Source organism: Castor canadensis, chromosome 2, assembly GCF_047511655.1.
Source record: "Castor canadensis chromosome 2, mCasCan1.hap1v2, whole genome shotgun sequence".
In the NCBI taxonomy this organism is placed as follows: Eukaryota; Metazoa; Chordata; class Mammalia; order Rodentia; family Castoridae; genus Castor; species Castor canadensis.
The window spans coordinates 144,973,460-144,989,250 of record NC_133387.1 but is presented as its reverse complement, the minus strand read 5'-3'; the positions used below and the strand labels follow the sequence as shown (position 1 = coordinate 144,989,250).

Sequence of the window (15,791 nt, the reverse complement as noted above, 5' to 3'; positions counted from 1 at the left end):
GTGTGGCCCTTCTTACCTCATTCCCTGCAGCTGTGCGTCTTAGTCTCCTTCAGTCCCTCAGTGTCCCTGCCCCACAGCGCTTGCATTGACTGTTCCCTGTCTGCAATGCTAGCCCTCCATGGTATCTGCAGGCCCCTTCCCCATCCTTTGAGACTGCCCAATGCCACCTCGTGCAACAACAGGACTTCAGTGACCACCTTACAATAAAATGGCAGTCACTGTCACAGCCCCAACCAGATGGTCACTCCCGGACCGTTACCCCGCTCCCCTTTTCTCTGTTATTTATTCATCACCAAGCCACATAGGTTTCTCTCCGTCCCCTGAGATACAGGCTGCACGAGGAGGGGCAGCAGGTTCTCCATGCTTCCACCGTTTGGGACGGAAACCGAGTTTATCTAGGGCAACTAGTAAAAAATAAGATGTTGGAGACAGCAAACCACAAACCAAAGCTATATCGCACTTTTTTTTTTTTTCTTGTGATGGGTCTGGGTTTTGAACTCGGGGCTTATACACTTGCAAAACAGGCACTCTACCGCTGGAGCCACATTTCCAGCCCACAAACCAAAGACAAAACATGGAAGGCGTGTAAATACTGAAGACAAACGCCACGAAAAGGCACTCAGAAGGCGGCGCCGAGTCACGCCCCGCTCGAGGGCAGGAGGAGGAGCAGAGCTTCTCCGCGGCTCTGCACCTGCGCCGAGCAGTGACGCGTTTGCTCGCCCGGCCGCGAGAAAGCGCCGTTGTGTGCGGATTGCTTCCCCAAGGGTTGCTCAGACGCTTCCTTTTCCGGGTCGGGGAAGGGAAGAGAATCACTTCCGGGGCGGGTGACGTCACTTCCTCTCGAGTTTGGCGTTTGGTGGGTGGGGTCCCACGCGGGTTCAACATGAGAATCGAGAAGTGTTACTTCTGTTCAGGGCCCATCTACCCGGGCCACGGCATGATGTTCGTCCGCAACGATTGCAAGGTGAGCGGCCGAGGCCAGCGCGAGTCCAGCCCTCTCGGCGCCGGGTCTTTCCGAGTGCGTAGCCGGGGCTCGGCCTCAGCCTCGCGCTCGGGATCTCTTCCTTGCTGGTGTAGCAAGGGGAGCGGGCCACCCCGCCACCCTTGGGTTGGATAGAGATTCGGGAGCTATCCTGGCCAGCACGACGGGGAATGTGGGGGGTCTCTTAGGGCTCGTTGGACACTCTTATGCGTGGGCCCGCTCTTCAATCAAACTTAAATGCATGCCTTATTACCCATTATGCTAATAAGGTCTGTGTCCATAGGGACTAACAAGAGATGGGACTCCGTAATGCGTAGATGTTGATGGAAATGCTGCATATGCTTAATAGCAGAGTTACATATTGTTATTGGAGGTGAGTTGGGGAGAGTCCTGTACGGGAAGACTCAGGATGGAGGTGACATTTATACTAGATTTTGAATTTTGCCTGCAGAAGAGGGAACATTCTAGGTAGAAGAAAAGTGAGCAGTTCAAATAAAAATGCAGAATGGAGCAATACATCTTTGCAGAAGTGTTTGGCTTGTAAATGATGACAGACTTGGGGTAGGGCCACAGGTACAAATATAAATCTGTAAATATAAACATGGATAGGAGGCCTAGCTTTGTGAGTGACACATCAGTTCATCCTCTCATAACAGAATCTCATTCCTCATTCGCAGAATTTGACCTCTTTTAAATCTGCTGAATTACTGGGCATTTGTTAAATATACACATTCCTGGTTTCCACCAGCTTTGTTGAGTTGAAACCTCTGTGGAAGAGAGGAACAGGATCTCAGAATCTAACAAAGTGATTTTGACGTGCTGAAGAATTACACTTTCTACTTCATCAGCTTATATCTCTTGGTATAATTCAAGCATATTGACTTCATTAAGTTAAGAAGGACAGTATCCTCCAGAAAGTGAGGAACCAAACCTATGTGGAAGATATTGAATACTTACTTTCAGGAGTACAAAAACTTATGGAAATGCACCAAAAGATTGCCAGATTGGGGTCTAGTTCACAGCGGGCAGTGTGGTTTTGTAGATGATCTGGTCACCAGGATTTTATGATTTTTTTTTCCCAGCGTTGCTTCTCAGCTGGATGTTGGAATTGTAACATCAGATCATGGGAGCTATTGAGAATTGAGTTTTGATTTTGTAGACACAGTGAAAGTTAAAGTTGATGAAGAAACACATATGTGTATGTATATAACATATATAAAAAAAACTGGTGGTGCTTGGGGATTGTGCCCAGGACCTTGAGCCTACCAGGCAAGTGCTCTACTATTGAACTGCATTCCCAGCCAGAAGTCATTACTGCTAGCAAGGACAGTGCTAAGTTGGCTAGGAGTGAGCTTGACCTAAGGAAGACCAGTGGATCCAGAACAGAGTTGACCAGGGTAATGAGACAATCAATATCACCCTCATGTGCCTACAGAGTTTTGCTAGACATGTGACAGTCATCTTTGTATCTTTCACCTGTTGTGTCACCTTTTCAAATCCTGTCCATTCTGCCTCTGCAAGGATATTGATGTCTGCCTTCTTTTTGCCCTCCTAGTCTAGTTTGAATATGTACTTGTCACTTTTATAGCCTTCTCTAAAGTCTTTCAGCCTTTGTTCTCCTAGCCTGTGAGGCTATCATAGTTACCTCTTCTCAGTTACCTTCTTAAGGATAGAGTTATTGCTTGTGCTCTGTTTTCATATCCTTTGCAAACGAGAAAGACACAATTTTAATGAGGGCTTAATAAATGTTTGAACTAGTGGAATAGGAAGGTTTGAAGAACTTTGAGACTAAGGTTTATATGGATCATTTTTTGGCATGTTGAAAACCGAAAGCAGTAGAAAACTAGATTAAAAGGAAAACGTGAGCAGGCAGAGTGGCTCAAGTGGTAGAGTGCCTGCCTAGCAAATGTGAGCCCCTGAATTCAAACCTCAGTACAAAACAAAACACCCAGTACTGAAAAAAAAAAAATTATCTCAAAAAGGAAACTGAGCCTATAAAGCTTTGCCTTGTATATGGTCTGTCCACTGCCTACCCCATACCTCATACCTATTCCTATATTACTTTATGTATTGTTCCATATGGCTTTATCGCATTGTTTATATGCTGGTCTGATTTCAGTCTTGCTTGCACAATGAGACTATCACATTGTTAGACTAAACTTCTCAAAGGTAGAATACAGTATTTTACTCATTCTGGTATCCCTGTCACCTAGTGCAACACTAAGCTCATAGATGTTTCTTATTTACTGATTGAATCCCCTTCACATCTCCAATGACTCCAGTCTCTTCAGATACTTCATTGTGCTTTTCAGGTAATAAATGTTAGATATGGAGTCAAATAGACTTCTTCTTGACTCTATTTAGAGTTGAGAAGACCCAGAACAGATTCAAATCCATCAGGCAGATCTCAGAAATAAGGATTTGCCTAGAGGTTATCTCTTAGATATTACATGTTGAAGACTTTTACTTAAAAGGGTAGCAGTATTTGTATAGAAAATACTCAGAATTTTCTGAGAATGATTACATACTAGGAGACTAGTAATTCTCATATTTTTTAGTTGATTGAAATTAGCCCAAGGTTATAGACATGCTCTTATTCTAGTCTCTTAGGAGAGCCCTCTCCAGCAGATTTAGGTTTAGAGCAGATTAAACTGGTATTGACAGTTTCTAAGAAAACTTCCCTACTAGTGTAGTGCCCTGCTTGAAGTTCCCTATAGGACAAAGTGTATAAAGTGAAAAGTGTTATGATTGTGATATATATACAGGCTTTCTTAGTTTGAAATAATTTATACTGCTCATTTTAACCTATTGTATTGGATCATATGTTCTTGGTATGATACTTAATTTTCTTTGCCAAAGTCCATAAACCACAAATAATTACTTTTCATATTTCTTCTAGTAACATACACAAATTGCAGTGTTTCCTCTTATTACAAAGTAACAAAATAATGCACTTTAGACATATAAAGTGAGTTAATAATATATTTCAGGCATATATTGAAGCATTAAATTGTAAGTTACCACTATTACAGAGTCACATCTTTTGGATAAAGGTCAAGAATTAAAGTAGTCAAAGACTCTTACTAGTAGATCTATGAATAAATACTTCAGCATCTGTTGCCGGATGTGATGGTGTACGCTTGCAGTCCCGGTACCCAGGAGGTTAAAGCAGGAGGATCGTGAGTTTGAGACCAGCCTAGGCTATGTAGTAAGACCCTGTCTCAAAAAAGGAAAAAAAAAAAAAAAAAGGCAAAAAGCAAATTCACTGTAGAACTCATCAAATAGTAATTACAGGGGAAAAATACAAATCTGCTGACAGTTTTAGTTACTTTTGATATTATTTTGGCCAGGTGCCAGTGGCTCATGCCTGTAATATTAGGTATTCAGGAGGCAGCGATCAGGAGGATCTATTTGCCAGTCCAGTCACAAAAATAGTTCTTGAGACCCTATCTCAAAGATACCCAACACAAAAAAGGGCTGATGGAGTGGCTCAAGCGATAGAGCGCCTTCCTAGCAAGGGTGAGGCCCTGAATTCAAACCCCAGTACTGCCAAAAAATGAGAAAAAAAATTATTTTGTGCTTTTGATAAGAAGGATGGAAAGAATTAAAGGAGATTTCAGAATGGTTGTTTGAAACTTTTATCCTGATTGCGGTATATAGAAAAGTAATTTTGAGAATTATCCTGAATTGAGAAGGAACTTAAATTTTCTTAAAAAAAGTTCTCTCTTTATTCAAGATCATTATGTTTTATTGTTATTGCATAAAATCTGATCAGTAGTTTTTTATTTATATTCTGAATGAGTAGCCTTTAATTGGGGTGATATTTGACGGTCACAGAACAAGTTCAGTTTTCATTTATTCTGATATGCCCCTCACCTTTCTAAATGGCGTTGCAAGGAGAAGGAACTGTGAGTAGAAACCACTGTCCTTTCTCAGACTTTACAGTATTTTTATCTGATGGATTGCATCCTATGATAGAAAATTTTTAATGTTGACATTGCAATATTTTAACTTTTCTCGTAGGTTTTCAGATTCTGTAAATCCAAGTGTCATAAAAACTTTAAAAAGAAGCGCAATCCTCGCAAGGTCCGGTGGACTAAAGCGTTCCGAAAGGCAGCTGGTAAAGAGCTGACAGTGGTGAGTTCAGTTAGCTGTTGGGTGGGCACTTACTCAGTGTAAAATGGGTGTGGGTGGAGGAGACGGGGGACGGGGGACGGGGGACGGGAGTGGGGGTGGGGGACGACACACAGGGACATGTGAGCTAATTAACCCCGACACAGGTTTTTTATTATTATTCATATGTGCATACAATGCTTGGGTCATTTCTCCCCCCTGCCCCCGCCCCCTTCCTCTCCCCCCCACCCCCTCAATACCCAGCAGAAACTATTTTGCCCTTATCTCTAATTTTGTTGAAGAGAGAGTATAAGCAATAATAGGAAGGAATAAGGGTTTTTGCTAGTTGAGATAAGAATAGTTATACAGGGAGTTGACTCACATTGATTTCCTGTGCGTGTGTGTTACCTTCTAGGTTAATTCTTTTTGATCTAACCTTTTCTCTAGTTCCTGGTCCCCTTCTCCTATTGGCCTCAGTTGCTTTTAAGGTATTTGCTTTAGTTTCTCTGCGTTGAGGGCAACAAATGCTAACTAATTTTTTAGGTGTCTTACCTATCCTCACCCTTGTGTGCTCTCGCTTTTATCATGTGATCAAAGTCTAGTTCCCTTGTTGTGTTTGCCCTTGATCTAATGTCCACATATGAGGGAGAACATACGATTTTTGGTCTTTTGGGCCAGGCTAACCTCAGAATGATGTTCTCCAATTCCATTCATTTACCAGTGAATGATAACATTTCATTCTTCTTCATGACTGCATAAAATTCCATTGTATATAGATACCACATTTTCTTAATCCATTCGTCATTGGTGGGGCATCTTGGCTGTTTCCATAACTTGGCTATTGTGAATAGTGCTGCAATAAACATGGATGTGCAGGTGCCTCTGGAGTAACCGACACAGGTTTCTATAATAGGGTTGTGAGTGTTTTATCGTATTTGGCTATGGAGATAATTCATTCTCACATGATTCCAAAAACCATCATTCTGTAGACTTCTGAAAAGGAAAAAAATTCCCACTCCAGTTTTGTAGAAGTGATTTCTCTTAGCCTCACAAAACTACTTTTAGCCCTTGCAAACAAAGAGGAAAATCATTTAAATGGATTGGAGTCAAATTAGAAAGTGCTACTCAAGGATTTTGAGAGAAAATTAAGAGATTAATTAATTAATTAGTTAATGTAGCAGTGAGGCTCAGATGAGGTTTGTAATAGACTCATTTATTAGATTTCCTTAGCAGGACTTTGTTTTTTTTTTTTTTTTTATTTTATTATTCATATGTGCATACAAGTCTTGGGTCATTTCTCCCCCCGCCCCTACCCCCTCCCTTACCACCCACTCCGCCCCCTCCCTCTCCCACCCACCCCCTCAATACCCAGCAGAAACTATTTTGCCCTTATTTCTAATTTTGTAGAGAGAGTATAAGCCATAATAGGAATGAACAAGGGTTTTTGCTGGTTAAGATAAGGATAGCTATACAGGGAGTTGACTCACATTAATTTCCTGTGTGTGTGTGTTACCTTCTAGGTTAATTCTTTTTGATCTAACCTTTTCTCTAGTTCCTGGTCCCCTTCTATTGGCCTCAGTTGCTTTTAAGGTATCTGCTTTAGTTTCTCTTCATTGAGGGCAACAAATGCTAGCTAATTTTTTAGGTGTCTTACCTATCCTCACCCCTCCCTTGTGTGCTCTTGCTTTTATCATGTGCTCAAAGTCCAATCCCATTGTTGTGTTTGCCCTTGATCTAATGTCCGAATATGAGGGAGAACATACGATTTTTGGTCTTTTGGGCCAGGCTAACCTCACTCAGAATGATGTTCTCCAATTCCATCCATTTACCAGTGAATGATAACATTTCGTTCTTCTTCATGGCTGCATAAAATTCCATTGTGTATAGATACCACATTTTCTTAATCCATTCGTCAATAGTGGGGCATCCTGGCTGTTTCCATAACTTGGCTGTTGTGAATAGTGCTGCAATAAACATGGGTGTGCAGGTGCCTCAGGAGTAACCTGTGTCACAGTCTTTTGGGTATATCCCCAAGAGTGGTATTGCTGGATCAAATGGTAGATCAATGTCTAGCTTTTTAAGTAGCCTCCAAATTTTTTTCCAGAGTGGTTGTACTAGTTTACTTTCCCACCAACAGTGTAAGAGGGTTCCTTTTTCCCCCACATCCTCGCCAAACCTGTTGTTGGTGGTGTCTTAGCAGGACTTTGTATCTGAGAACAGGGAAATTAGTTAGTAGGAAGTCAAGGGGTGAGGGGATTTCCCCGCCCCCATGATCATATTGGTGTTATTGAATTGATACAAGGGTCTGTTGGAGCCTTTCCACATTTGATCCCTATAAAGCAAGAAGATGAAAACTGTAGCACAGGCTCCCTTGGTAGAGGAAGATCTTTAAGTTGCCCCCTCCCTCCATGGTTGCTCTTCCCACAAGCCCACAACCTCATTCTCCTCTCCTCCTTAAGGGCAGTATCTACAAGCATTGGTATGAAGCCTTTCCTTGGCCTCCCTAACACCAGAGCTTTTCAGTGAACATACAGAATATTACTGGATTAGAAGCAAGGCCAAGTTAGTTCAGTGTGGGCAAAAAGTAGCATAGCCACTTCCAGTGCACATGACATGAGTAAAGAAAGAGCCCAGTCACAGTTATTTGCTGGTTTCCAGTTTCTGTAATTTGCTACCTAGCAAGCACACAGTAATGTGCTCTGGACAAAGTGATGTGTTTATAAATGAAATAGCTAAATATAGAGTTTGCGATATTCCATATGCCATTGTCACATTTAGAAACCTAGGAATGCCTATAGCTTTTCCAAAATTGTTTTAAGATTAAGGATCATTTATTTTCAAAATACTAACAACTAGAAGTGGTATTTTGGAGGGGACCTGAAGAAATTCAGGGCAAAGGTTATATTCTGCAGAGAAGCAGCACATTTATTTGAAGATGTATAGTTTCATACCTTTTTGGTATAAGAGATAAGTATGTAGGTTGAACCATAATGAAATTCTGGGTGTTTGGCTCTATGAAAAATGTTAATTTCATGTGGTGTGTAATAGTGTTTTCTGGCTTTGAGTCTCATCTTGGAGGGGGGAACTGGAGAAGCTTTTTTGGTTTGTGTATAATCCCTATGGTTGTTATACGCTTCTCTGAGAGATGGGGTGTACCTCTCTCCCTTGGATGATTACCTGTATAAAGAGAGATTTTCAGTAGGGTGTCTTGTACACGGAGGTATGCGAAGTAGGAAAAGATTGAAAATCTACATTCTCTCTGATGCCCTAAGGAACCATATGCATCCCCTCAAAATGTCTGTGAATATATGTTTTAAAAAATGCTTCCTTGACTGGGCATGGTGGCTCCATGCCCAGCTACTTGCTGAGATCTGGAGGCTTGCAGGTTGAGACTAGCCCATGCAAAAAGAACCCCATCTCTGCCAATGAAAACCTGGGCATAGTGACACATGCCTGCCATCCTGGTTACATAGGAATTATAAATAGGAAGGTTGAGGTCTAGGCTGGCTCTGACATAAACGCAAGACCCTAACTTAGAAATAACCAAAATAGAAAGGGCTGGGGGCGTGGCTCAAGTGGTAGAGCAACCACCTGGTAAGCACAAGACCTTGAGTTCTACCACCCTTCCCCCAGTACTGAAAAAAAAAAAAAAACCAAAAAAACCTTTGTATCTTATCACCACCCGTTCTTTCTTACAGGACAACTCGTTTGAATTTGAAAAACGTAGAAATGAACCTGTTAAATACCAGCGAGAACTATGGAATAAAACAAGTAAGTCACCGGGGAACACTGGGAGACTGGTTTGGGGGGTAGTACTATAACTTTAAATGCCATTTTCTTGTTTTTATTGCTTGGTTTTTATTTTTCCATCCTCATTTTAGTGCTTTTGTTGTATTTGTAGCTTTATAAGTTATCCCAATTTCAGAATTGGCTGTTGTACCCATTATAGAAATAGTGTAATTATTAATTTTGGATTGCCACACAGAGTGAAGTAGATAAGGAAAATACTTGTTTGAGGTGAATGTGGCACAGTTAAAATAGTTGTAAAACCTTTATACGTTTAGAGCAGTTGGTTTAGGGATAAACTGTTTACTGTATAACATAAAATTTAGGGGCTTCTTTAAAATTAAAAAGTGCAGTACCTAAGGTGATCATTACAGATTTTTTAAGAGAACTTCTAAGTGCTTGACTTAGGTAAAATGAAGTTATAGGCTACTGAAATTAAAAGCAATAATTTCTAGCTTGTGTCTTTTTTTTTTTTTCCCTGAAGTCGCCAGAGACTAATGAAAAAAGTCACATGTATAAACCTTAGTTCCTTGAGTGTGCTCATAGATCACACTATATTTGCATGTGATTGAAGCTCTAGGCCTGCCTTCTTTATACAGCCTTTAGCCATTCCCTGTATTCAGGTGTGTGTGTAGTGTAGTGTAGTGTAGTGTAGTGTACTGTAGTGTAAGCTTAGAATTCCACAAGTTTTATTACTTTCCTAATGGATCAAAGATTGGAGGACATCCCTTTCAATACATTTTCTCCAGTAAGTCAGCTGCCTCAGGGAAAGAAATAAGAAAGCTATGAACCTTTGTAGTAGTTTTTGACAGTTTCCCAAACTTTGTCTTCTTGGACCTTGTTTTGGTATCAGAGTTATATCAGAATTGCCTTTTTTACTACATAACTCTAAGTAGTCTTTTTATTTTGTTCAGTAATTAGAGGCAGAGTTAATTTCTGAAAAGCATTTAATTTTATTGGGTTTATTTGATAAGGAAATAACACTGATTCAGACTAAGGAGTTTATTTCTAGGGTTTATTTAAAGGTTAATAAGTTCATAGGATTCTCACATTAATTTCAAAAGTCAACTCCTGTCAAGGTATAAGGCTCTACAACATTTCTGGACCACATTCAGTATTACTTCATATTGACTTTTTCTTTTTTTTTTTTTTGTGGTACTGGAGATCAAACGAACACTCATGTTAGTTATGTGAATATTCAGTTACTCAGTGCTGTTTTCATGTTATTTACATTGCTCAAGAGAAGTACTGGTGTTTAATAGTGATGTCCTCTGCAGTTTTTAATGTATTTCAGTTCAGATACATTTATTAAGCTCTCCCTCTCATGGGCAAAGATGAATAGGTCATACACAGCCACTGCCCTCTCCTATTAAGGGTTTTCATTAGATGTAATTGGTTCAGGTATTACCTCCCTCATTCATTTATATAGCTGTAAATTTTATAAGAAGCAGTACTGTATTTTTTTTCTGCACAGATTCCGTTATTCTTCTTGTATTAGGATCCTAAAAGTAGACTTTTTGAAAATCTGAGTAGAAAGTATGAGAGTCTAAAAATTGTTTTCTTCTGTTTTGCAGTTAACAAAATTGCTGTCAATTAGTATTCCAGAAAAATGTATTTTACTCTTCTGAGAGATTGGCTCATTTTCCCATGCCTCATATTTCATGTGTCACTGTGGTTGGTGTGAATTGAGATGTGCTGTAAATGTAAAATACATGCTATATTTTGAAGACTTGGTATGAAGACAGGAATAAAATATCTGATTAAACATTTTTTATATTTATCTGCATTTGGAAAGTACAGTGTCTCAGATATGTTGAGTTAAAATATATCATTAAATTTCCAGGTGGAAATTTTATTTATTTATTTATTTCATCTTTTACTTTTTTTCTTGTTGTACTGGGTGGAGATTGAACCCTGGGTCTTGCACATGTGAGGCAAGCATTCTACCACTCAAGCTACCTTTCCAGCCCCTTTTTTTTTTTTTTTTTTTAATATCTACTAGAAAATTTAAAATAACATTTGGTATGACAGTACTGACATGGATTTTAGAATATAGTTGGACTCAGTTGGACGCAGTTCCTGTATAGCCAAGGATCCCATAGATATTTTCCAAAGCAGTTGGATTATGGTGGTTGAAATGTTGTGGTATTGACTGATTTGGTTCATTGCAATCTATATCCCAAGTGTTTGTGATAAGAAGGGTACTGTCTGTATTTATGGACATTACAAACTAAGAATGAAGTTAGTTGCCATAAATCCAAAATCTCTATAGAATAAAATTTGAAAAACATTGGATTGGTTTAAAATAGAAGGAGAGTTTCAAAGCAGTAAAGGCTTTTGTAAAACACAAATTAGAGAAGTGATTTTTGCAAAAGTGCAAATCGACACTGATGACAGCGCAAGTACATACCTTTTAGCTTTTTCAGTAAAGGCTGTTTTTGCAGTTTTTTCATTTAAATTTGTTTTTAAATCAGAATAATGAAGTGTGTGTTAAAGCATTTGTTAATTATAATCATACTGCTTGAATGTGCATAAATGTGTTAATTATAATCATACTGCTTGAATGTGCTAATTTTTAATGTTTGTTCCTAGTTGATGCAATGAAGAGAGTGGAAGAGATCAAACAGAAACGTCAAGCTAAATTTATAATGAACAGGTATGAAAAGTTGTGTAGAGTTACTCCTGAAAAAATAAGTACTAGTAGATTTTGGGAGGCATTAGCATTTTTTAAAAGCTTGACATATCTTCAGACTTAAAAAAATTTGCAAGACTTGTATGAAGATATGTTGCTTATTCTGTTAGCATTTTGCCACATTTACTTATCATTGCCACTATGTATAGTGAGTTGAAGCCATAATGCCATTTCAGTTTATATGTTCTGTAAATAAGAACATTCTCTTATATACATAGTGTAGTTACTGAAGTCAGGAAATAAGCACTGGTGCAATCCTATTGTTATGTATTCCAGGGACCATGTCTAGATTTCACAAGTTCTTATAATGTCCTTCATAGCAACAGAAAAATTCTGGCTAATGCATTACATTGAAGAGTGATCTTATCTCTTTAGGTTTCTTTAATTTGGATGGTTTCTCAGCTTCTTTGTCTAACATGACATTTGCCATTTTGGTCAAGTCATTTTATAGAATGGTCCTTAATTTGGGTCTGGTCTAATGTTTTCCTCATGATTAGATTTAGATTAGGCACCTTTGGCAGGAATGTCACAGAAGGGCTGATGTGTCCTCTAATCAGGAGGTATATGATGTCACCTTCACTTTACTATTAACTTTGATCATGTGGTTATGGTGGTGTCTGCTGGTTTCTCCACTGGAAAGTTACTAGAGTTTCCTTTAGTAACTGATACATATCTTAGGGAAGACACAATAAGAAAAGCATACACTTTTCTCCTCACACTTGCACCTATTGGTTTTAGCATCCATTTCAGAGTCTTGCCTGAATCAGGATGGTGGTTATTACCAAATAGTGGTTTTTCTAATTGCATCATTTCTTCTATGGTTCTTACTTGGCAGTCCTATGTAAGAGCTTTCCCTTTTCCCCCAGTTTCAAAATTCACTCCTTTATTCATGGTTATGTCATGTGCATATATATATTCATGGATTCTCATGTATTCAGTGGGTTATAATTCTTTATTGTCATGATGATTTATTTTGATTTTCTAAGGGGCCCAAGTTTGGCCGGTAGGAGTTCTTCAGACAGGCTCTCATTTCATTTTGATGGTTCCCTTTTATTCTTTGAATGCTTCATTGTTTTATGGTTAATGAGAAGTTTCAAGCCTCAACCTGTACTTTCCATGCCCCAGCTTGGAATTATTTCTTCAGAGCAGGAGGATTAGCTTTCATGCCATGGAAGTCTTATAGAAAAAGGCATGTGCTGGTAGTTTGTTGCCCAGAAAATACTAAAGCACTTCAGAAAAGGGGTCTGAATGAGAACTAGTCTGTTAGCATTTCTGCTTAATGTCATAGGTGTTTTGTGCTCTTGTAATTACTGAACGATTTTTTAAAAAGTACATAACACAGATTGTGTTATTTATTTGAGGAGAAAAGATCTAGGCACTTGCATAATTAGAGATTGTTTTATGTAGTAGAACACTGTATGTGTATAATGATCACTGGTTTCTGAGGTCCGTTAGTTCCTTAATCATACCCCTCATTCATTATGAAAATATATATTGAGCCCCAATTTTGTGGTGGACTAGGCACAGGAATACAATAAGTTGGTAGTTTTGGAATCCTGCTTAAGCCAATTAGGAACTTGAAAATAATTTAGAGATTGAGTTGTTAGGGAAGAAAATGTACATCTGTTAGGCTCAGCAGGTAACTTTGCCTTATATTTATTCGGGATAAATATAAGATGGAGAGTTCACTTGCCATTTGGGTGTAAATTGAGAGAGCTGTTGATGTTTCTGCCTGGTGGAAGAAGAGAGGCAAAGCAAAGGGAGAGAATAGAAGGGCAATCATCTCGTTGCTGTTTCTCATCTATGTGACTAACTTAATAAAATTTAGTAGCTACATTGTGAATTGATATCTTTTAAAGAAATCTTAGTAACTGAAAGTTTGACTTTTTGTCTTATCCTAGATTGAAGAAAAATAAGGAGCTACAGAAAGTTCAGGACATTAAAGAAGTCAAGCAAAACATCCACCTTATCCGGGCCCCTCTCGCAGGTGAGTGCCACGTTGCACGGTAGTTCTGCTCTATGTAGAGAGAGGACAAAGTTAGAGTTGTGGTCCCTGCAATTAGGTATCAGTTAACTTTCTAAGGGTATTTTTTCATTTAAGTGTTATTTCACAGTACATTTATGATATGATGTGATTTATTAAATGTAATGTATTCGTTATTTTTTCCAGTTCCAGTCTGTTGTATATGGAATTTCTTTTCCCTCTTCATACAGTCCTGTCTTGCACTCATTATCTCTCCAAGTTAAATGAAGTGATTTGAGTTACAATGTCATAGATGATTTTTGCCTCATGCCTGTTTTGTTTAAAAGACATGTTTTATATTAGTGGTTCTCAAACTCTGGTTTGTATTGGAATTATTTGGGGAACTAATATAAATGTGAAGGCCCAGAACCTTTGTAGTTCTCAGGGTGGTGCTGACACTAGAATTTGAGTGTGACTTTTTTTGTATTAAAACCTGTTACTTATGAATCTTACTAGTAGTCACTCATTTGGGCAGTTGTTGTGAGGTCCTAGAAAACTAGTCTTTTACTCAACTGGATCGAAGCACAGTTTGTTATCTAATTTACTACATATGCAGACTATTTAAAGGGAAGAAGAGAAATCTTGCCTCAGTAAGGTCCACAAGTAGAGTTGATTTGTGTGTAAGTCCTACTAGGTTATGTTTGTGCCAAATTCTATTAAAACTAAATAGACAAAATCCTGGAGCATTTGTTTCAAATGTAGATAATATGAACTGATACCCAAAAAGCGACAGGAACGAACCATTGTTACCTTATTTGTTAGGTAAACAGCCGACTTGGAAGTGGGTAGTGCAGTGTTAACAACGTGGACCCTGGTTCCAGGTGACCAGGGTTCAGATACCAGTTTTTTGAGTTAATAGACTCACTAGTTGAGTGACTTTGGGCAAGTGAATCTGTCTCTGTGACTTAACTTTCTCATTGTTTAAATGAGGGTTTTTATGAGGATGAAATGATAGATGCCTGTAGAATGCTTACTTTATGCATTCATAAGATTTGTGTAAGTCTAGCCATTCTTGAATTTCTTAGAAATGGCTTATAGTTTTGTAAGTCGAGATCCTTTACAAAGTAGTGACATAAATTCTGCAAGGTCACATTAAATTGACAGTGTTTTTTATTATTTTTTTTTAAGGCAAAGGAAAGCAGCTGGAAGAAAAAATGGTACAGCAGTTACAACAGGATGTGGACATGGAGGATATTTCCTAGAAATCTCACTGCCTATAGCCTTTTGTATATGCATTTAAAAATCTGTGCAGACTTAGAACTTCTAAATTATTGATTTGTTACATATGGTCACTTGGATGGAAGGCTATTAAAAATACTTTTCTCCTACATTGCTGCCTGCAAAACATCAGATTATGGAGTCAGGTTGCATCTCAGATTGCAGCTGTCTTCATTGGTAGATGTGCTTAAGTAAATCTCAGAAGTTCTCTGTGTGAACACAGAAGTGAATTGTGGCCATTCAATGATCATGACATTTGCAAACTGGCCCCAGGCAACATTTACGTAGTAAGTTACTACAGAATTCCATGGCTGTGACATACAAAATAAAATTTTCTTTGCAGTAAAATTCTCCTTTTATTAATATTACAGAAGGTAGATATAACAAGGAACTAAAAGTTTATATGACAACCTCAGTGTCTTTTATTCTGATTTCAGTTTTTCTTTTTTTTGATTTATTGGCTTCTTGGAGGAGCATGGTGGCCTCATACAGTGAAGCCAGGTTATGCTGTGATGTTTGACCTGGTTTACCTGTTCTGATAATTGTGGATGTTGGGAGGAGAGTTGAGTTGAATAATCTTTGCCTGAAATGGCACTGTATTTTTTTCTGCTTTGGAGAGTACTCAGTTCTAACTTGTGATTATTGAAAGAGCAAGCCTTTCTTCCTCTCCCACTACCCTACTTTACCAGCTTAGAGAAGAATCTCAGTGCCTTTTAATGTTTATTGTGTGGTTTTCTTTAAAAAACCTCCTGGCTGATATTGGAAAACAGAATTTATGGACAGAATATCTGTCCATTATTTATACATAAAATAAAACCATTTCTAAGGTAAGTGCCTGTATATTATTTAAAGGTATGAAGTATCTGTTACTTAGAAGAACTTCCTCTATACACACCACTTTAATAGGAAATATAGTTAATTAAGGAGAAATAATGTGCTTAATATTTCATGGCAGTATATTTTTATTTATAATTAAG

General features: G+C 38.5%; 1 protein-coding gene across 1 annotated transcript; it reads left to right on the top strand.

Annotated features, from left to right (window-relative positions):
* Window positions 1-807: 807 nt before the first annotated feature.
* Rsl24d1 (ribosomal L24 domain containing 1) lies at window positions 808-15,162 on the top strand. The gene is made up of 6 exons (XM_020159679.2): window positions 808-964; window positions 5,006-5,119; window positions 8,794-8,866; window positions 11,474-11,537; window positions 13,475-13,560; window positions 14,725-15,162. The coding sequence occupies exons 1-6, from the start codon at window positions 884-886 to the stop codon at window positions 14,796-14,798; spliced, it is 492 nt and encodes a 163-aa protein (XP_020015268.1). The 5' UTR covers window positions 808-883; the 3' UTR covers window positions 14,799-15,162.
* The last annotated feature ends 629 nt before the right edge of the window (window positions 15,163-15,791 follow it).

Coding starts and splice junctions, on each gene's coding strand:
- Rsl24d1 (XM_020159679.2), top strand. CDS start 884: ATGAGAATCGAGAAGTGTTACTTCTGTTCAGGGCCCATCTACCCGGGC. Junction 5,120..8,793: donor CTGGTAAAGAGCTGACAGTG/GTGAGTTCAGTT, acceptor TCTTTCTTACAG/GACAACTCGTTTGAATTTGA. Junction 13,561..14,724: donor TATCCGGGCCCCTCTCGCAG/GTGAGTGCCACG, acceptor TTTTTTTTTAAG/GCAAAGGAAAGCAGCTGGAA.